The sequence below is a fragment of the Colletotrichum fioriniae genome (assembly GCF_027942845.1).
Source record: "Colletotrichum fioriniae strain IMI 355084 chromosome Unknown scaffold_3, whole genome shotgun sequence".
NCBI classification, from domain to species: Eukaryota; Fungi; Ascomycota; class Sordariomycetes; order Glomerellales; family Glomerellaceae; genus Colletotrichum; species Colletotrichum fioriniae.
In genome coordinates this window covers 2,446,348-2,466,853 of record NW_027076839.1, presented here as the reverse complement: position 1 = coordinate 2,466,853, position 20,506 = coordinate 2,446,348, and the positions used below count along the sequence as shown (strand labels likewise).

The window sequence follows — 20,506 nt, the reverse complement described above, 5'->3', positions numbered from 1 at the left end:
TGTCTTCAACGCCTATCTCATCCCGTTTTGAAACAATAAAACCACTTTACCGTGGGTATTTATGCGAAACTTGTTTCCCTCCCAAGTTTTTGGTTCGTCCGCTGTTCTTCCCCCCTGCCTCTCTCTCAACTCATACGGTAGGGTACGGTGAGCATGCGCCAAGTTGTCTCCAAACCAAGCGCGCCTCATTCACGGTCCCAATTCATCTTGCTGAGGCATATTTCTTCGTATGGCCGGATAGTGTAGTCCCTTCGTTCTCTCCGTTTTCTCAAATTCAACGTTCTTGTGTATGTCCCAGACATCTATCGCAGGGGGGCGCATAACAATACTAACACGCTCAACTCCTTCTTGTTCGCAATTGTTGAATTCTTTCAGCTCAAGAGGACCAGGATGACGCTATCACCACGGAGGAACCTGTATAGATGTCAGTCTCCAGTTCTTGGGGATATTGGGCACGTGGTTGGCATGAACTGACATCTTGCTGATGAAGCGGTCCTTGTTAACGGGGCGGCCCTTCTTGCCGTTCGCCAGGCGCGGCGTCTCTGTCCACATTTCCTATAGGTAATCCACGTCAGCTTCGCTCTTTGTGATCTCTGCCGACGAGCAAGAGTAAGGAGTTGTCGTACCTTTACGTTCTCGAGAACCATGTTGCAGTGTCTGTCAAAGGCCTTGACGCGCGCAAGAAGCTTTCGGTTGTTTCTGATGGAGATGAGGACCTGGGTGTGGCTGCGGACGGCGGTTTGGAGGATTGAGAGGGGTCCGGCGCTGAACTCGTGCTCTTCGAGCTGTGCGATTTCGTACTCGGTCAACTCGTTGCGCGACTTGGTGAGAAGTTCCCTGTTGGTTTGCGTGTTAGCCTCACGTCACGGGTGGATAGCCATACAGGGTACGCACTGAATCTTGGGATCGGTCGACATGATGGGCGGTGGTTTGGTGGGGGATGATCGTGGGAGGGTGTTGATGGTGTATGTCGCGACAACGTCTTTGAGTGCAGGCCAAAGGTACACACAGCAAGGCTGAAAGAGTTTGGCAGTCTCGCGGCTCACCGTAATGGCGCACAGATGCTCTGATTGGCCAACAGCTTCAGTGAGGTCGGCGCTGGAAAAAGTGTCCCCGTCCAAAAATTACAGGCGAAAGCTACACTGGAAAGCTTGCAGCGATGTGCAAGGTTTAGTGGGGGTTTCCTGCCGGGCGCACCTTGGTCAGTGCGCACCTCAACTGGCAGTTGCCAATTGCCTTACCGGACAGACCCATGGTTATTCTCGGCCTCGAATTTGACGTGGAGAAGAGCTTGGGAAAACCATTCCCGCGACATCACCTAAATCGAAGCTCCTTTACCACCCCCTTACCTCTCCCTCCCCCCCTCCGGCCCGTCTACCATAAGCCCACTATCCGTCAGTCGATGCATCGCTTGTCCTAGACGAGCGCATTGGCAGCTGGTAGTAGACAAATGTTCTCGAGAGCGATCGCATTAAGAGCCAGGCCGGCAGCATTAGCTGCTCCTTGCCGGAGCTGCAGCAGGAGCTTCGGTATGCCTCTCAGAGCCAAGATCATCGGCGCGGAGGCCTCATCACGCGCACCAGTGAGTTGCTCTATCTGTATTGGCTGTTGTCTTGTCGACGACGTTGACTAACACCCTTCCTTCAACAGATGTCGACGCAAATTCCGAAAGGGTTTGAGCAGAAGGCCAAGGATGACCCTGACGATGTCATGTTCAACAGCAGTTACGGTCTGAGGACCATCGAGCTCAATCGCCCGAAGAAGCTCAACTCCTTGGATGGAAGCATGATCCGAAAAATCCTGCCGAGATTGGTCGAGTGGGAAAAGTCGGATCTGGCGAACGTGGTGGTCATCAAGGGATCAGGCGAAAAGGCCTTCTGCGCCGGCGGAGACGTTGCCGCACTGGCAAAGTGGAATAAGTTTGAGGACGGGTGGAAGCGGAGCGCAAAATACTTCGAGCTCGAGTACAAGCTGGACCACTACATCGCGACGTATCAGAAGCCCTATGTTGCCTTCATGGACGGTATCACCATGGGTGGCGGTGTCGGTCTGAGCATCCACGCGCCGTTCCGCGTCGCCACTGAGCGCACACTCTTCGCCATGCCCGAGACGACCATTGGTTTCTTCCCCGACGTTGGCGCCTCCTTCTTCCTGCCCCGGATGGCCGGCTCCATTGGCACGTACCTCGCCCTGACGAGCGAGAGGCTCCAGGGCGCCAACGTCTTCTATTCTGGTGTCGCCACGCACTACCTCCACTCGACCTCTTTGCCCCAGGTAGAGGCCCGTCTGGCCGAGATTCGATTCCGCGACCATGATTCACTGGAGAAGCGCCTTCAAATCGTCAACCAAACTCTCGAGGAGTATGCTACCGGACTCCCCCACAACGAGCCCATCCTTCTTGGCGGCGATCTGCGCAAGGCCGTCGACCGCTGCTTCAGCCAGAGCAATATCGGCGCCATCATCAAGGCCCTTAAGGCTGAGAAGGGCTCGACGAAGCAGTGGGCCGCGAAGACGATCGAGACGCTGCATAAGCGGTCGCCTACAGCCGTAAACGTTGCGCTGAGGCAAATGCGCATCGGTAGCACTTGGTCAATCGCCGAGACTTTCAAGCGTGAGCACAAGATTGCAGAGAAGTTCATGCAGCAGGGCGAGTTCACCGAAGGTGTGACTGCGTTGCTGATTGAGAAGAGGGCCCCGGTATGGAAGCCTGCTACTCTGGAGGAGATCAAGCCTGAGATGAACGTCACGGAGCCCTTCTTCGAGTCCAGCGGAGAAGACCTTGAGCTGCTGAACGACCGGGACTACAAGGAGTACCCCTACACATACTTTGCTCTGCCGACCGAGGCCGATGTACGAAGGGTTGTGCTCGAAGGCCAGCACACGCCCGAGGAGGTCGTTAAGAAGCTCGCCGCCTCGAAGAACAACCGACAGGGTGTCGAGGCGGTAGTCAAGGAGATTGTGGACCGTAAGGTCCTCACGAACGAGGAGGGTCGCGCGGTCTGGCCCGAAGAAAGCCAATAGATGGTGTTGGAATATGTCACCGGGATAATTCCCAGGTGTGTATGATACTGTAGATGCTTTTGCCATGTATCTGAATAAAATTCACGGACTGTATTGTGATACATTATTGACATTCGATAGACTGCATGGCTGTGTTCGTTGGGAAAGTGGAGATCGTGAAGTGTGTTGATCAAATGCTTCATCAAATTGTCGTAGGTGAGCCTGATTGGCCCAAAATGTTTGGCTTTTAGAAACGCTGGAATCTCGGTAGATTGAAAACGATGCAGAAAAGTTGGGGTAGCGATGGCTTCGTGCTGATAGGCGGGCCAGGTATTGTTGCCTGCACGGCTGTTGTGGTTGCCTCAAAAATTCGGAGATAAGATGAACCAAGTATTCCGTCATACAAGTAAGGTAAGGCAAGTGTCCAGGCCTTGCTTTCCATGACAAACCTCTCGACATGAAAACCTATGAGTGTGGCAGATGGGCTTCGATGGCTTCGCTGTAATAGGTTAATGGCTACTGGTTGCTGGATGAGGACGTGGAGTCACGGATGCAAACACCATGGTAGCGCTGAAAACCTCTACACTAAGAAGAAATGAGGTGGATGGGTCGGGAGTTGGAGGGGGGAATGAATAAATGATCGATCTCTCGGTTGGACGGGCAGAACTTCGACCCTGGTCCGTGAGATTGATTGTACGGACAACCCAGGCGAAAGACGGGAAGAGAAGAGGAAAAGAGAGAGAGACCTGAGGCTCAGGCTTCAACGAGTGGGCAAGTATAAAGAGGGCCCCCGGCCCCCCCTCGCCGTCTCCGGGCAGGAGAGCAAAAAGCAGTCTGTATTTCTCCCCTACCATTTCCCATCATATATTTGTAAGTTCCGGTGCTTGGTCCGCCCTGGTCCTGAGTCGCCGGTGTCGAGTCCCGGTTGCAAGCGCAAAGTCCGACCAAGAAGAGGCAGTAGCAACCGGCTGGTCAGCAGCAGGACGAGGCCCCACCCGCACCCGAGAACCTCAGAAAGCGAGGAAAGAGAGACCCACTTACGGCATTCACACAGCAACCGCCTCCAAGAGGCTCCAGAGGCTTCAGGGGGGGTCACATCCGAATTCCAGCGGCAGAGGTCTCGGTCGAGCACGGACCATCACCGGAAGCTCTTTGAGACCTTCCTCCGCTCTCCCCGGTGGGCCACTCAAGTCGCGGACGAAAGCGTGCACAGCGTGTTTTTGGCGCGTTCTGGATTCGGTGCAAAAGCTGGGTTCGCGCTAAGAAGCTAACCGGCCCTTACCCCTGGTCCAACGTCACAGCACCCCCTGCTGGTCTAACCCGCTTTGAGCGGCCTGTATTGTGACTTTCTTCATTGCGTACCCGCTGCATCTTTACTACACGCGACAGACTTCAAGTCTTTCTTTCCTCGTCGTACCGTCCGTCCCAGATCACAGTTCCCACCTGCAACTTGCTGGTAAAAGCTTGAGCCTTTTCGATTGAGCTGTTCGGTATTGGACTTGAGAAGTGTCTTTACCTTTTTGACTCTGCACCAAAACAGCGAGGCGTGCGTTTGTCTCGGAGCTGCTCTCTAGTCGCGCATGGGCTTTAAGTGGTTTGATCCACTTCCCAAAAACGCGACTTACACCAAAGCCGGACCCAGGACGCGACTTCCTTCACGACCACGGCCATGATACCCGCCCCGCGCTTTACGTGACGCCTGCACTTTACCACTTTAACCACTACAAACACCAATTCGTAACCCACTCTCAATTCTCAATCCCTCCACTTTCTTTTCCTTTTTTCCCACCCTTGGTCACCGCCCAACAACTACTGCCGGCACCACTCGACTCTGTCGGCAATACCTCTACCTATTCGTCTTTTCATATTCACCCGTCACCTCGCTATCGAACTGGACGAACACTCGAGTCGGTGACAGCCTCGCCTACGATGGCGTCGCCAATGCCATCAGCGCCTATGGGTAACTGGGGAGGTAACGGCCAAGCGATGCCACCACAGCCTCCTCCTGGCCCAGCAGACATGGATGATGCGGGTGTACAGATTAGAACCATGGGCCGTAAGTGCTTCTCGTTTTGTTCCTGCTCTGGCGTCCGCCGGATATACTGACTGGGTGATGCAGTCAAGGTCATTTACGCGTTCGCCGACAGCGGCGAAAGCTTCCTGGCGCGACACTCAGAGCTACTCACCGTCCAGACAGTACCAATCGACGAGAAGACCACAGTCGGCATGGTAGACCTGAAGTTGTGTGCCCAGGCCGTTGTTAAGTGCAGCCCTGAGCTGCTGAGCGACGCCACTCGCGACTTTGCCGTCTACGCATACGACTACTCAGAACCCGATGAGCCATTGGTCGGACAGGGTTTCCTAGGATGGATCATGAACAACACAGATGGCAAGAGGATCATTGGTCGCACCGCCAGGAATCCTCTCTCGGTTTTTAGCGGTGGCGTCAAGGAGATCTTGGAGATCAAGCTGAAGCTGAAGCCAGTAGCCGCCATGACACAACCGAGATACGAAGTCGAACCTAGACCAGACGCTCGACACTCCTATCAGCGCTCTGAAAGCCACATGAGCATCGAAATCCAACCCACGAGACCCAACGATGGTGCACTCACGCCGAATAGCCACGCCGAGTGGGCCAGCTTTATGCAGTCAAATCAGCAGATGGGCAACCAGCAACATCCCCAAAGTGTTGCATCCCCTCATCACCTGCCCCAGCACCACAACGATTTCCAACATCAACCACAACCACCACCACAGCAACGACAACAAATGCAGCGAAGCAATTCTTTTGCCTACAATGGCCCCCCGCAACAGCAAATGCAAAATTCGCAACTTCAACAGACCATACCTCAGCCGCCCATGCAAAATTCTGAAGGGCCTAATCGGGTGGCCCCTACCCTTGTTGACACAGCAACCGAGACTCAAGTGAACCCACCATCGAGACCATCATCAAGGGCTTCAAACACATCAAAGAAATCGAGATCTACCGGACGACCGCGTGGTCGTCCCCGAAAGCAGCCGAGGGTCGAGACTCAAGGTAACACGTCGGGCTATGAGGATGGCACTGATGGCGACGACGGCCCAGCCAAGAAGAAGAGGGCAACCATGACCCAGGTCACAGGCAACATCAATGCCCCCTTCGGTGGCGGCTCTGGACCTCTTCGCGTTACCGCAAGCACGGCTGGATCCTTGCGAACCTTGCGACCGGCTGGCATTTCTCAAGACCCTTCTCTGGGCTCTCACATGCAGGATGTGCCTAGAGCCCCAACGCCCGTCCCAGACAGAGGTCCTTCAATGCCACAGGGTGGCAAGACCACGAAGGGTAGCAAGTTGCGTCGGCAGTCGACATTGAGCCAGGCCGCCACGCCTCCCAGCCAACCCCAGTTTTCCGAGCCGCCCTTTGCCATGTCTCCGAGTCAACAAGATGGCCGCTCCCCAGACTCAGAGGCCGTGTCTCCCAACTTTTCCGAGGACAGCCCTGCAGCCATTGGATCTTCACCGCCTGTCCCTCGTACCACCAGCTTTGTGCGGTCGAGCCCGCCGGCGTCCAGCCCAATACTCCCCCCTATGAGAATGCCAATGCCAATGCCACAGCATGACTCTGGCTTTATGAGCGGCGGCGTTGACGACCTTTTCGATGGCGACGTTATGAAGCCACTTCCGAAACCCGTTGCTACTGTACCGAAACAATCTAAAGGGCGAAAATCGCATCGCAATGAGACCAAGGAACACATAGATGAATCCGGTATCCCCATCCAAGTCTTCCAGCTGGCGGAGCACGTACCCAGCGAAATAGATAATGCTCCGAAGATCCGGCAGCAACTCCCTCCTAAAGCACCCACTTCGACACCGTTGACAGAGCCATCACTGCCTCCTCTACAGCACGCCGTTAGCGAGTCCAACATGGCAGTGCCTCCGCAGCCTGCGGGAAAAGAGCCCTCACCACAGCAAGAGGAGCTGGTTGTGGTGATAAAGACTGATGTCGATATGGACAGTCAAAGCGCTCCCAGTTTCGAGGCCCCTCGGTCTGAAGATAGCCTCGACATGAGACTCGAGCAACTTGTACAAGCTGTGCAGGATAAAACGCCTGAAATTGTGTTGCCAGAGCCGTCGACATTGGCTCCTATCGCGGCCGAGGTCTTTGCTCTTCCTTCAGCACCACCTTCTCTTTCTCGGTCTGCTTCTTCAGGATTTTCGCAGGCACTTCCCACGGTCCCGGCCAGCGACCCGATCGGTCCTATCGCATTGCCAGCTCTCCCACTTCCAGATATAACCTCTTTCTCCGAAGCGCCTTGCCCGCCAAGCGACGCGTTCCAGCCCCCAAGATCACCAACCCAGGCCCAGAAGGCAAACAAGAATTATGTCAAGAAGAAGGCCATCAGAGAAAAGCTATTGCAGGCCATCGAGAGTGGGCAAACCCCTATGTACTGCAACAACTGTGGTGCTATTGAGACTCCCACATGGCGCAAGATTTGGTCTCAAGAGCATGAGGGTGTCCCCGAATTCACCGAGTTTTCAGATAAGCCTGGCAGAATCACTGCCATCCTGGTCTTGGAGCGAGATGATGAAGATAAGGTCACCAAATACCAGGTCATCAAGAAAGGCTTGGCACCTAATGAGGACAAGTCAGAATGGAAATGGCATATGCTCTGCAATCCCTGCGGTATTTGGTTGTGTAAATGGAAGGCACATCGGCCATCGGAAAAGTGGGAGAAGGACAGATCTCGCCTCAGTCAACAAAGACGGCCTCGGGGTACTGGGCGAGCTCCTAGACCGCCCAGGACGAAGAAGTCAGATTCGGCTAACCCACTCAACCCAACTTCTGAAGCTTACTTCACTACGGATCCCATCGGGCCCGACGATCGAGGCATCTCGCCCATGGATGAAAGCAGATCTCGCGGCATCTCCCAGGTCAGCAATGCCAACGAAGCTTCACAGCGATCAGTCTCTCAGCTATCTATGTCCCAACCGCCTGACTATCAGGGCTCACGGCCAGCATCGCCCGGGCATGCCTCCAACCCAGGGTCTACCCACTCTCGGGGAAGCGGTACCGCCAAGAGCCCAATCACCCTTGACAATGCCGACGTGCAAGATATGGGTGGTACCCGACGGCTCCTATTCCCTTCACCTCGAAAGGAGGGCGTTGTCAAGGTCCTGGGCGAGGTTGCCGTTAACATCGTACAAACTGCGCCGGAACTAAACGTCTCGGCGGAAGCTGCACAAAACAAGGACTCCACCGATAAATCTATCAAAGACGAGGCGCAGAAGGACACCGGGTCGAACAAGGAGAACCTGGCTATTCCTGACGATGACCTCGAAGATCTGTTTCGGAGCCCCATCGCTCGCCCATCGACGCCGCCCCCTCGGGAAAGACCTGCTAACAGCGGCCCCTTCAAGACTCCCACTCGACCGACACCTAGCCACCGTCCCATCACTAGAAGCGTCACTAGGAGTGTCTCGCGGTCATTGAGGTCGGGCGATATGCTTCGATCCCCCATGGCTATGCGCCGCACGCCTATGCGGACTCCGCGGTCGGCTAAGGGCCAAATCCGGAGGAGCCCTCGCCTGCATCATGAAGAGTTCTCGCAGATGGAGATGGCCTTGGAAGAGTACCTTTCAAGCCAACCGGTCGACCACCAGTATGACTCTGATATGCTAGAGGCTATGAACCGAGCATTGGCGGAGTCTATGAACGCTCCTGGTTCCAGCTTTGACATCACCAGTATGATGATGGATTCAGACTGCCAACTCGAATTCGGTGATTTGTTGGATTCGCCATCCAAGCCGACGCCGCGACCGGCTCGGCAAACGAATGATTACGAGGATTGGGAGACGTGGGAGAAGAACATGCGTGAGCGCCAGGCGGCAGATGATGCCGCGCGCGACTAAATACCCGGTGGGAGAATGGAATGGTCGTGATGTTTACCACGAGGGATTGCAGTGGAAGTTTTCACGAAAGCGCGGGACATGTGTCCACGCAATACGCGCAGCATCGCCACGAGTCGTATGATATTTCTTATTTGTTTTGAGGGAGTTGCATCATAACAGCGCGCCTGCGGGCATGAGATATATGGGAGAAGGCGTTTCGGGGCATTACAAAGAGGATGCCTGGTGGACTTAGAGTTCAAAACACCGGCCTTGGTGCCATGGTGATGAGTCACACGTTGCCTCTGCTACTGCATTGATTCAATAGTTTAGGATGAGGCGATTGGCCTCATCCCAGCAATACATTTGTTAATGGCATTCACAACTTTCATCCGTGACAACCCCATGTTAGCTTCTTTCCTTATAGTGACCATTTAGGTGTTGTGCAATGTACAGTCTCAATCTACCTTCCAGAACTCATCGAAGGTTGAAGAACACCTAACACCTGTCGTCGGCAGACAGCTTCACTCCTCCGTAAGTGCTGGAGGAGAACGAGACGCAGATTTCCGGCATGACCTTCATTTATTTCAATTCCTTCAAAGTCGGTTGGGGGCTTGGAGCTTGGAAAAAATATATGAATACTACCAATGTTGCCCAACGAGGTGCGATAATACTGCATCCTGACTGAACCCTCTAGGGCTAATGTTCCGAGTCAAGGTGATGGATGTCTACTTTATCCCTCAACGGTATCTCGAGATTGAAAGTCTCTAGTGAACGTAGCCTACCTTGCCTTTCAGAAAACAGCCATAACAAGGAAAACGCAAAGGCATATCTCGAATTGTCAATAGAAGCGATCCTATTGATAGCTACGTTGAGTCGAGAATGGTGTCACAACGTTGAAGTTCGCCAATAAGGAGTTGAGTGATGACAAGCAAGAGCTATCGATATATTCTTGTTTCTCTCCTGTTTGTCTCTCGTTTACACACAAACACATGCACATACACATACACAAACTTTGTCTCACCACGGCCCGCGACGCTCCTATTGGTGGGTGACGTCTTTGCCAATTTTAAGAAGAGGTAGACGCCCGATGTAGCCTTTGAATGTGAGCAAACAAGAAGAAGTAGATATCAATTATCGTGTTCAAAAGCAACATATAAAACCACGCTCCGAACCTATCACAGCCGATTAGGAACATACCTAAGATATCCATGCCTAACACAAGATTCAACAACTGGCACCAACTCTAACTCGAGCACGCCTAGTTGTTAAGAATAACCGAACACTCGATATGCTTTTTCGCTTTAAGGAAAGCAATGCTTTTGTTATAGTTTAAGTTGAGGGGCGTATTTCCTCTATTTAAACGTTACTCTAATTACTTATCTTTATAAGTGGTTTTTCAAAAGATAAATGATAGAAGTACTATATATCTTTATAATTAGTATTTATTATTAAATTAATTCTATCATATTTTATAATAAGAGTATCTTTACTCTTATAAACTATTATTCTTTATACTTATATATAAATAATTTCTTAACTTGTATAAACCGCTATCCCCACGTATATATTCATAGCTAATTTCCTCGCTCTTATAAGTCACTGCTCCTCACGCTCGTATTCGTGGACGACCTTTTTAGCGCCTCCGAAAAGAGATGAACGCCCGACATGATAAATAGAGAGATAAAGTCTTCTCGTGCCCAGGCATTTTATTAGGGAGCAGCTTCGCCAGCCCCAAAGGAGCGGAAAATCTACAAAGCTGCCCTCGCTAATGCGCCCGGAACCCGGCACTTGGCACTTCAATGCTAAGGCCGATTCTACGGGCCTCGCCTCAGTAGTGTCGGGAATCTCTACTTGATGATAACCACCGTCTTATGTCTGCTTGTGCAACATCCATCATCTTCAAAAGCTACACCAGTTTAGAGGCAGCAGACCGTCTTCGGTCTAAACTTTCTCCCGATAACGTCAGATGAGGTATCATGAGGTATCGAATGGTTAGTGACACAGAGCGAGGATGACGGCGAGGATGCCAAGGATCCAGAGTTGACAGTAGGTGATCTATAACAACCGCGCAGGCTTGGGACTGCACCCGTCTACAGTCAGATGATAGGACATAAAGTACACGTATTCTACACATTTTAACAACACCGCACTTGCTTCCCCGATTTTCGCTTCCAGCTTCTTCCACTGCGTTACATCCCGGCTTGGTGGTTCGGCCGCCTGGGTAATCGTGTCCGTCCTCTCTGCTCCTACAAACACGCACGATGTTGCCCCCTCTACTTTCTCCTGACCAAGCCCTTGGCATTGGAGTACCCCTTGATACGCTTGGTGTACTTCCACAGGTGCTTGTACTTGGCGGTCTGGCGCTTGGCTTCCCAACCGCGGGCCTTCTTGGGCTCCTTGAGTGAGAAGACGCGCTTCGGGCGGAACTCAATGTCGGCGCCCGGCACGCCGGCGCGCTCCATCACGCCGGCCGTGTTCTCGTCCCAGATGGTGCGGAAAATGTTGAAGCCGACGGGCTTGAGGTTGAACTTGTCACGGTACGACTTGAGGGAGAAGCCGTCGCGGGCCTGGTAGAGCTTCTTGAGCTGGGCGGTGTCGAGCTTCTGGTCGCCCTGCTCGAGGACGAAGATGGAGAGGCGGTGGTAGGGGGAGCCCTTCTGCGCGAAAGCGGGCAGGTAGGGAACGGCGAGCTGGGCCTCGTCGCGGATCTTGGAGAGCGGGATGGACGTCGCTGTCGGCGAGACGGGGACGTTGGCAGCGAGGTAGTGGCAGCGCTTGGTGAAGCCGTCGGTCTCGACGGAGGGAATGTCCGAGTCCATGATGACGATGGAGACGAGACGTTCGCCTGCCGTGAAGGGGGTGATGCGCAGACGCGGGGGCACCTCGGAGATGTTACTGGGGAGGATCTTGCCAGGGGGGACCTTGGAGCGGCGGAAGAAGAGCTGGACGTCGTAGGTCGGCTTAATCTTGGGGAGAATGTCGGGGATGATGTTGAGCTGTTGAATACGTTGCTCAATCATCTTGGCCTCGTAGGATTGCCACTTGCGCTCGGCAAGGAAGCGGTAGATGGGTTTGCTCATGTCACCTGTTCCACGAGACATATTAGCACTCAATGCGCGTCTCAAGCACACAGATTTCCGTCATGTATCCATACCGAGTCCATCTTCGAACCGCCTCTTGACAGCAGGATCGTTGATATCCGCCAGAATCTTCAATCTCTCGACCTGCTTCCGCAGACTGGAGAGCCTCATCTGACGCATCCTCTCTCCTCCCCTAACCTCATCACCACTCAAGCCCTCCAACAACTTGATCGCTTCCGTCTCCTTCACAATAGCACGCAGCTTCTCCTCGCGGTCAGCAGCGAGGATCTTGCGCGCCTCCTGAAAGGCCTGGTAGGGCAGCTGCTCAAAGGGGATGTTTGAACTCGTGCGGATGGCATAACGGCGACGTCTTGAACCGATGGGCGGTGTGCCTGCCTTCCACAGATCCTTCTCGGCCCACGGCGCGACGGCCGTGTTGGGGTCCAGCTCGACGGGGTCGACGGTCTCGGGGCGCTCGCGCGACACCTTGTACACTTCGGCAGCAGGGGCGGGCGTCGTTGAAAGACTTCTCCGTATCGGCAGGGGCGTGGCGACTCTGTTCAGACATCGGTGAAGCGGCCGAATGGCCTGCCTACACGACGATGACATTTTGGGCTGTGAAAAGAGAGGGGGGGCGTGGTGGGTTCGGCGGGTGGTCGTCTGATTCCCGACCAGAGCTTCTGAAGGAGGTTTTTCACCAGAGCTTCACGAGTCTGCTTTGCGGGTCCCATAATTATTTTTCCAATTGAATGGCGGAATATCCCGCCCCGGACAGGGGACTGGAGCTCTCATTGACAAGCCACACAGCGTGCACGCTGCAGGTACGTACCATCAATTGACGCTGTCTGATTGGTAGCTGACTTCGACAGGACGGGCCAAATTTTCGTGTTTCCTGCGCAAAGGGTTGCAGCTCCCGATATCCCAACGCATCGAAGGAGCAGCCCATCGAATATCGCGAACTCCCCTTGCGACGTTCGTATACACAATGGCCGGCAAAGGAGTCAGGAGCCTCGGAGAGGCTATGAGGGGGCTGTCCCTCTCATCGACATGCAGGAACGCGAGCCCTGCAACCTCCTTCATCGGCTCATCCAGCTTTACGAGATCAATGGCCACCGAGGCGCCATTCCCCGGCATCACAACCTCCGCCTACAGCACACCTAAGCAAACGGAGTGGACACCAAGTACGTTCTACAGAAGCATATGCTATTCTTCACAAGATGCAATCACTAACGCCCCCTTCTTAGCCACGTCCGTCCCTGTCACAGTTCACGCCTTCCCGACGCTCGAACCCCAATCCCTCGAGTCCTACTCGACGAAGCACCTCTACCTCCCCCTCCGCCGCGACCTCCTCCATCTCGCCGTCGTCTACGAGGGCGACTCCACCCGCCAGGGTACGGCCAGCACCAAGACCAGATGGGAGGTTCGTGGCTCGCACAGAAAGCTACACCCGCAAAAGGGAACCGGCCGTGCCCGTGCCGGCACGAAGCAGTCGCCCATCCGCCGCGGCGGAGGTGTCGCCCACGGCCCCAAGCCCCGCGACTTCAGCACCTCGCTCAATCGCAAGGTCTACGACGTCGCCTGGCGCACCGCCCTTAGCTACCGCTACCGCCGCGGCCAGCTCATCGTCTGCGAGGACGGCATGGAGCTGCCTCTGCCCCAGGACTTCCTCGCCCTGACCGACGGAGGCTTCGTCGGACCCAAGATTGCGGAGGAGTACCGCCGCAAGTGGATGATGCAGGTCCTCGAGGCCAACCAGTGGGGCAAGGCTCACGGCCGGACGCTGTTCATCACCAACGGGGACAGGCCGAGGCTGGAGGAGACGATGGAGACTGTGGGAGACCAGGGCAGGTGCCTCGGTGTTCACGATGTGGATGTCAAGGATTTGTTGGAGGAGGGACGTGTGGTTGTTGAGCGTGCGGCGCTCAACGAGATGATTGAGTCACACCAGAGTGATTTGATCAGCAAGATCTTCATTGGTGGTGCTTTGAAGCGCGGCCCGGCCATCGGTGGTTCGATCATTTCATGAAGCATTGATTATGCTTTGAAAAGGGGAGAGGGGAAGGGGAAGGGAAGGGGAAGGGGAAGAAGAGGAATCTGTCGATATATGTAACACCAATCAATGAGGAGGTCTTCTGGTTAGAAGGCGCCTCTCCGGCTTGTAGCAATAGAAGGCACAAATTGCCGTTCACTCTGTAACCTATACTAAGGGAAAGATGCCTTTGCGGATCTGTGGGTAAAACAGAGTTGTAATGTGAACACGGGTGTTGTTCCAGATATTCCATGTCGTTCTCAATAGCGAAGAAATGTACACGACAGAAAAGTATCTGGTTTGATGATACAAAAAGCAGGCAAATGTCCAGAGGCTGAAGGGATTGTTGATGCATTCAGTTGAAATGAATCGGATCCATGCTACCATGGTACCTAACGAGAAGCTACCTTGCGTAGTGCCTTACCTATCCACGTACTTGCCCCAAGCTGCATAAATGCATCAATCCCACAGTTGCCGTCTGTTTTTTTTATTTTTTTTTTATATTTTTTTTTTTTTAAAAAAAAGCAGCATGAACAAGAGCCTATGCAAAAGTTGGACAATTCGTACATGCTGGGTGTGCTGAAACCAAAAACAGCAATTGCAGAACATGGCTTTTTTCTCTGGCGACTATGGGGCCGTCGATGTCCGACTTGCCTCTATTCGGAAACCTGATACGCCATACTGCGTCGTAAGAACCTGGCAGGAACCCCGGGTCTTGTTGTGTCGCCCCGGCTTGAGTCGAACAGAAACCCACACGCGCACATGCACGCTCAGTCAGCCGAAGAAAGGACGAGACTCAACACGGGGGAAAACGACATGAAATCAAACCTTGTGATTTTAAGTACTCAGTCTAGTATGGCAATCCACCTCAGTCCGCATCTCAAAATACTACGAAGCACCTAAGGTACATTTGAAGAGCAAAAGTATGTACTAGAGTCAGTGAGTTAGGCCACCGGGAACGCTCCGGGTATGTCCCAGCCCCATATATCTCCCATCGGGTAAAGTGGAGCAAGTTGCAAACAAACCCGGCCCGAAAAAATCGAAAAACAGAGCGTTGCAGGTTTCCCGCACGCCGCCGCTGGAGTGCATCGGCGGAGCGAGACGGACCTACCAGGTCCATGCGCCTAGCCCTACGTCATTGCGGGCAGGGGCATTCTCGTCCTTGGCCTCACCCACTCCCGCCCAGTCAGTCAGTCGTCAGCAAGCATCCACCACCACCCGCCTTACCTCGATTTAGAGTTTCCGCTGTCCAAGGCAAACTACCTTGCCAGCAGCTGGCGGGCACCACCCCTGCTCTCTGCGTCGTGTTATACATCATACGGTAGATTAAGGTACAGATGACTCTGCCTCATGTTTTGACGACCTACGACATTGTATTCGTCTTCTGGGTGCCATATTGAGGGTGCGGAGAAAGTCTGGATGCAGCCAGATATGAGGCACGGCTTTCGAGATTAGAGAAAGAACATTATGCGTAAATATGTAGCACTTACTAGTCGAACAAGTCTCAAGAGACCAACATGCCGAAATGTCCTCCTCGGTCCTTCCCCTTCCTCCTCCTCGAAGAATGGAGTCCTGCAAGGCTGGACCAGATCCCTGCTTTCCCGCCTCGATGCCTGCAGGAGTGGAAGCAACGACAGAAGCCCCGTCGTACAATACGATAGAGTATCCTAACCTGTGTTTGCTGGGTTAAAACATCCATGGATACTCCCTCTTGTCCACTTGCACTCGGCGACCGTCGCCGAGACTCGCCGCACGCGACATGACAAGGACTCAGGTTTCCCTCTGGTCCATGAATTACAGCGAGAAAACAGCGGGTCGTTGAAAGAAGCGTTTGAACGTTTTTCTCCTGTGTAATGGTAATCAGTATACCACACCTAACCCGGCGTGGCGGGCCGTCTAAGGGATGGTTGGGCTGGGTTTTGGCACCGCCGGGTACACCTGCCCGTCGTCCTAGCTCCCCGTACCCATCACCCCGTATTTGGATATTTGGGGGTCAACAGTGACGTAGATATGTGGTAGTTCAGTCTTCAGCCCAACGAGGAGGAGAGGTCTTTTGTATGATCATTGTATAGGTAGACTAATATTGTTATTCTACTTGACTTATTCATCACTCTTGTTCCCTCTCTTCAGCAACTTCCACCCACCTCTCATGCTATGCTATGGGCGACATCCTCAGATCCTCTAGCAAAGCGCCTCCCTCCCGGAAGCAAGTGAGATTTCCCGGGCAGACAAAAGGACAAGGTCCCCCTCCGACCTCCCCCACTTCCTTTCTCAAGGTCACTGCAGTGGTGCCGTTGTCGTTGCGAATGGGGAACCCAGGGAATCGAATCCAAGGGGGGCCCGTACTGACGTAGTGCAGGACAAGCTAAGGTACAAACTGTAGCTACCTAAACCTGACGTAGGATCCCGGGGCAAGCTCCTGGCTTCTCCTCCTCCTCTTCCGTGCCAGTTTCTTCTCGTTGATAAACCGACTCACCGTCACTACTTATCGACATGTTTACTTTCTGTTCCTCTTTCTCCCCTTTCCGCTTCTTCCTTTGCATGGCGGTGTGCTCGTACTTTGGTAGTGTTGCTGAAGCTGTCTCCCAGCTTGAACGCACTGCCAAATAACACCAGGTACACCTCCAGCTTCTTCAGCAAGCTTCAAATTCTCCTCCGCCGGCGCCAGCATAAGCGGAAGGGAGCTTCCAGTACAGACGGCCACTTGGTGCCAGCTCGTCATTTGGAAGGATCTCGTTTTCTTCCTTCCTCTAAGCTACCAACGCTATCGTTTCCATCTACATCCACCGCCCTCTCGACTTTACAAAGGCCCCCAATGGCTTTGATTCAATCTTCAGTCCATCTGTTACTCTATCCTCGAATCTTAGCCTCCATCGAATCCTCCTTGTGAAAACCGATCTCAGCAGAATCGCCTCGTAACCGACCTCCGGCTCGACTCTCATAACACCACACGCACCGAAGAGCCAACTATGACGCTCATCTTGACCCATATTCAATAGACAAGGATACCTCAGAATGGTCTCGGCAAAGAATTGAACCTAACTCGTTAGAACCGACGACCCCTAACACCGACTGGCCCCCCTAGCGAAGCCGGTAGCTCAACTCATCCACGCCCTAGTACCAGTACGACCGACGTCGAGTACTCATCGAATACGAAACAAGATATTCCCTACTACCGATGAATACATCCGGACCGACGGTCGCTGCCCCCCTTTTTTCCCCCTCTATCCAACCTGAGGAGGCTGAAAGATGGTGAAGCGTTCAGTGGACACCTACTCTATGGCCAGACTTGCCTTTTATCGGCATTCACGCCAACGGTTCGATGCATTATGTTGGAGAGGGAAAAAAAAGTGGACAAAAAAACATGAAGGAACGGCCGCAGACTCAATGTTTCGACCATCCAAGATACGACGAACGACAATCTCGTCACTGCTGGTGACGGCGTTCCAGCTCGCCTGTTTGGGCCCACGACAACAAGACCCTGCGCTCACGGATCAGCTACAGATGATCGGCTGGCCCTGCCGTCGGGCTCGAACCAATGTTCCAGTCGTCTGGATATGGCCCCCGGGTACCTACCCAAGTCGTACAGTCCCTTGATAGGACGTCACCCAGAGGGGCTTCAGGAACCAGTATCTTGCCCCCTCAAGCTACTTGCTTGGACAAGGCCTTGCACTTTGAGTAAGACCGCGGCATTTGCCAAGTGGCTTTGTGCCGAATTTTCTTTGTTGATATCATTATCTTGTGTCTATCCGAGTCCCCTATTGCTAGTTCGGCTTGTGGAATTCTTCACCTCAAAAGATGTACAGCCCAACTGTCCTCCAGGGTATCAGGTCGTTTTCCCAGCTCTGATCCGTTAGCTGGCGGCTTAACTCTTCCGTCTGGTCCCTTGTTGTCATTATCCTCCCAAATCATTGATCATAGCATTGCTATGTTCCCGAACCCTTCCGAACTCCTATTCTGGAAACCCCACTCAAGCTAGTGAGAGCTTCTTAATCATGCTGTGCCCAGAAAGGCTCAGCTTCCCAAGTCCCAGCACCATGCTATTCATTCCGCATCGTCGCCTGCCACAGCGCTCTATGCGTGGTCGAAAGCACTGTCGGGCATGTGGTCGTAGTTGATATCAGCATCACTTCCAGATCGCGATGACAAACTCGTCATAGCACGTTCTGAGCGGGCAGGAGATATCAGAGACATTTGGCCTAGCATCAATCAATATCTCCAATGCTGAGCTGTGGGGATGATTGGGTTCCTTACTGTCAATTGACGGTCTATAGCCTCCCCCAGTGCCGAGTGGCCTGTTGCCGGCCATGCGGCTGGCATCAAGACTTTGCTTTTTTACACGCTCTGCGCTCACCTGAACAAATCGCCGTGCCTCGTTGTCGAGCCATAGGTTGATGTTCGGGTCGTTGCAATTTGCGTGCGACATGAGCTCGTTCTTCATTCTCGTAACTTCATCGACCAGTCCATTGTATTCCATCTGCAACTGTGCATGTTGGTTCTCCAGTCCTTGCTTGGTTTCCTGAAGATCCGAGACCCATTCCTTCTTCTTTTGGCGACATTTACTCGCAGCAACTCGGTTTCGTTCGAGGAACTTGTCTCTTTTCGGATCCTGATCGCTCTGCTCTGGAGCTTTGCCTTTCCTTCCCTTCTTCCTAGGTGGACTGGCATCATAAGGGTCCGCTGCTCGACTCGATTTGGATGGTCGAGATGGCATCGAGGTATTGGCGTCGGGCCGCGCACCCGATTGAAAATTTGTAGCCGGAGGTATGTTTAGTATTGTCGGCCTATCTTCAACGTCTTCTTGCTTCGCGTGGTACTGTGCCTGGCCATGGTGGCTATAGAATGAGGGCATGCCTGTCACCAGTGGATCCCAAGCGCCCGGAACAGCCATATATACGGAAGGATGGTGTGCCATGTTCTCCGCTGTGTCGCTATCTTCCGGTCGGACTAAATCGAGCGAATCTAGATGTAGTGTTCGTGGTTGATCGCTGGGGAAGTCATTGTTAGTCGGTGTTGCAATATCAACCGCATCATTGAAGAAGCTCGGAGGGGTATTCATCGTCCAGGTTAAGGACCTCGCCAGGTCTGGTGAAGGTGTCGAGCTCAAATTCTGCTGAAAAAAGGTGTTCCGGTCGCGGGGAAGCGTTATCCGTTCCAGGATAGGACAATGGACGTTGTATCGTGCGCTGCTGACCTACCCAATGCGTAAAGCAAGTGTTTTGCGCGTGGCACTGACTACAGGCTTGCTTGCTGAGCCGAGCTCTGGTAATCAGAGGGCCGAAAAACGACACCAGGCAATACGAGAGGAAAGAACAAGGCAAAAGCGTAGACCGTGGGTAAGAAGGTGGAAAAACGAGAAAACACACGATGAAGAGTTTTGCCAAAGACTCGGACTGATCTCGACGCCTGCGTGTACTTGGCGATGGACAAGACCCGAAATTGGTTGCGCGGCGCGGTATCAATGAGGACGTGGGGAGGCTTCGGATACGAGGAGGTGCTGCTTTGTTCAAAAAGCGAAGCTGATCCTCGTCGAGATCGAAAGCGTAGGAGGGCAAGCTGCAGTGCCTAATGGTCAGTGTCTGTGTTTGGCAGTATCAAAGAAAGAGTACACAGGATTAAGAAGAGGTAGCATGAGGGAACGATGGATTACGATTGCGACAGGTCAATGATGCGGATGGGAGTGGATGACTCGGTGGAGCCGGGAGACAGGCATGATCAAGAGTAACTGAGAATACCTTGATATTGTGTAGAAACGGAGGGGTCGCTTGTAAACGGGGCACCGTGGGTATTCGCACTCTCCCACACGCTGAAAGGTAATACCACGCGCTGGCCCGAAAAGGGTTATGAGATGGAGCAACAGGGCGAGGAGACGTACGTTACATAGAAGGGCAAGGTAGGCGCAAACGGCAAGGACGGGAGGGGCTGGTGATAGGGATGTTGCGATATATCGCTGAGGACGGGAGTCTGAAGGTACTGCGGGGTTCTCAATGAAGGTTTGAAATCTGCGTACCACGGATGATTGGGGCAGCTGATCGTGCGTCAGTGAGAAAAGACACTGTCGACGATCTGGAGAGCTGCCGAGCCGGACAATATGAGAGTAATACGGTCGAAGCAGGCCGGCGACCGGGCGTTTCTTGACGGGAAACGGTAGGCAAAGATTAGCGGAGCGCCGTTCCAACGAGCCGAAAGACTGCTAACAATCCGGAGCGTAAGGAACTTCTGGTGGTTCGAGAAAGAAGCGGGAAACGATGCACCCGGCAAGACAGAAAATCGATCAGTCGGAATGATGAGCCTCGAGTATCACTTTGTCGATGTTGGCGAAGAAGGCCAATGTCATGACAGTCAGCCTATTGTCGTTGTGCCGGTTGCAGCGTGGTGAGAGCGCGGTAACGTCTTGCCATCAGCCAGACAAGGATGCTCAGGTGGTGGTGGTGTGGGCACTGGGCTGGTAATGCTTGCAGTCTGATGGGGCCGTCGCAGTCGCGGTCACACAAGGAAGATGTTGGCGGGAGAGCAGGGATGGGTCGGA

General features: G+C 53.5%; 5 protein-coding genes across 5 annotated transcripts; 3 read left to right on the top strand and 2 right to left on the bottom strand.

The window, feature by feature from the left end:
* Nucleotides 1–371: 371 nt before the first annotated feature.
* SMD2 (mRNA splicing protein) lies at nt 372–917 on the bottom strand (the record flags this gene model as incomplete). Its single annotated transcript, XM_053196057.2, has 4 exons — nt 372–414; nt 476–555; nt 627–837; nt 895–917. The coding sequence occupies 4 exons, from the start codon at nt 915–917 to the stop codon at nt 372–374; spliced, it is 357 nt and encodes a 118-aa protein (XP_053046481.2).
* Nucleotides 918–1,531: 614 nt separating this feature from the next.
* On the top strand, nt 1,532–3,021 carry EHD3 (mitochondrial 37S ribosomal protein mS47; the record flags this gene model as incomplete). The annotated part of the gene is made up of 2 exons (XM_053196058.2): nt 1,532–1,582; nt 1,651–3,021. 2 exons carry the CDS (start codon nt 1,532–1,534, stop codon nt 3,019–3,021), a joined length of 1,422 nt encoding a protein of 473 aa, XP_053046482.2.
* Nucleotides 3,022–4,941: 1,920 nt separating this feature from the next.
* On the top strand, nt 4,942–8,889 carry N0V96_003565 (uncharacterized protein; the record flags this gene model as incomplete). Its single annotated transcript, XM_053196059.2, has 2 exons — nt 4,942–5,056; nt 5,120–8,889. 2 exons carry the CDS (start codon nt 4,942–4,944, stop codon nt 8,887–8,889), a joined length of 3,885 nt encoding a protein of 1,294 aa, XP_053046483.2.
* A 2,252-nt stretch (nt 8,890–11,141) lies between these two features.
* On the bottom strand, nt 11,142–12,557 carry MRPL35 (mitochondrial 54S ribosomal protein mL38; the record flags this gene model as incomplete). Its single annotated transcript, XM_053196060.2, has 2 exons — nt 11,142–11,953; nt 12,023–12,557. The coding sequence occupies 2 exons, from the start codon at nt 12,555–12,557 to the stop codon at nt 11,142–11,144; spliced, it is 1,347 nt and encodes a 448-aa protein (XP_053046484.1).
* Nucleotides 12,558–12,933: 376 nt separating this feature from the next.
* Nucleotides 12,934–13,974, top strand: yml6 (mitochondrial 54S ribosomal protein uL4m; the record flags this gene model as incomplete). The annotated part of the gene is made up of 2 exons (XM_053196061.1): nt 12,934–13,129; nt 13,193–13,974. 2 exons carry the CDS (start codon nt 12,934–12,936, stop codon nt 13,972–13,974), a joined length of 978 nt encoding a protein of 325 aa, XP_053046485.1.
* Between the last annotated feature and the right edge of the window lie 6,532 nt (nt 13,975–20,506).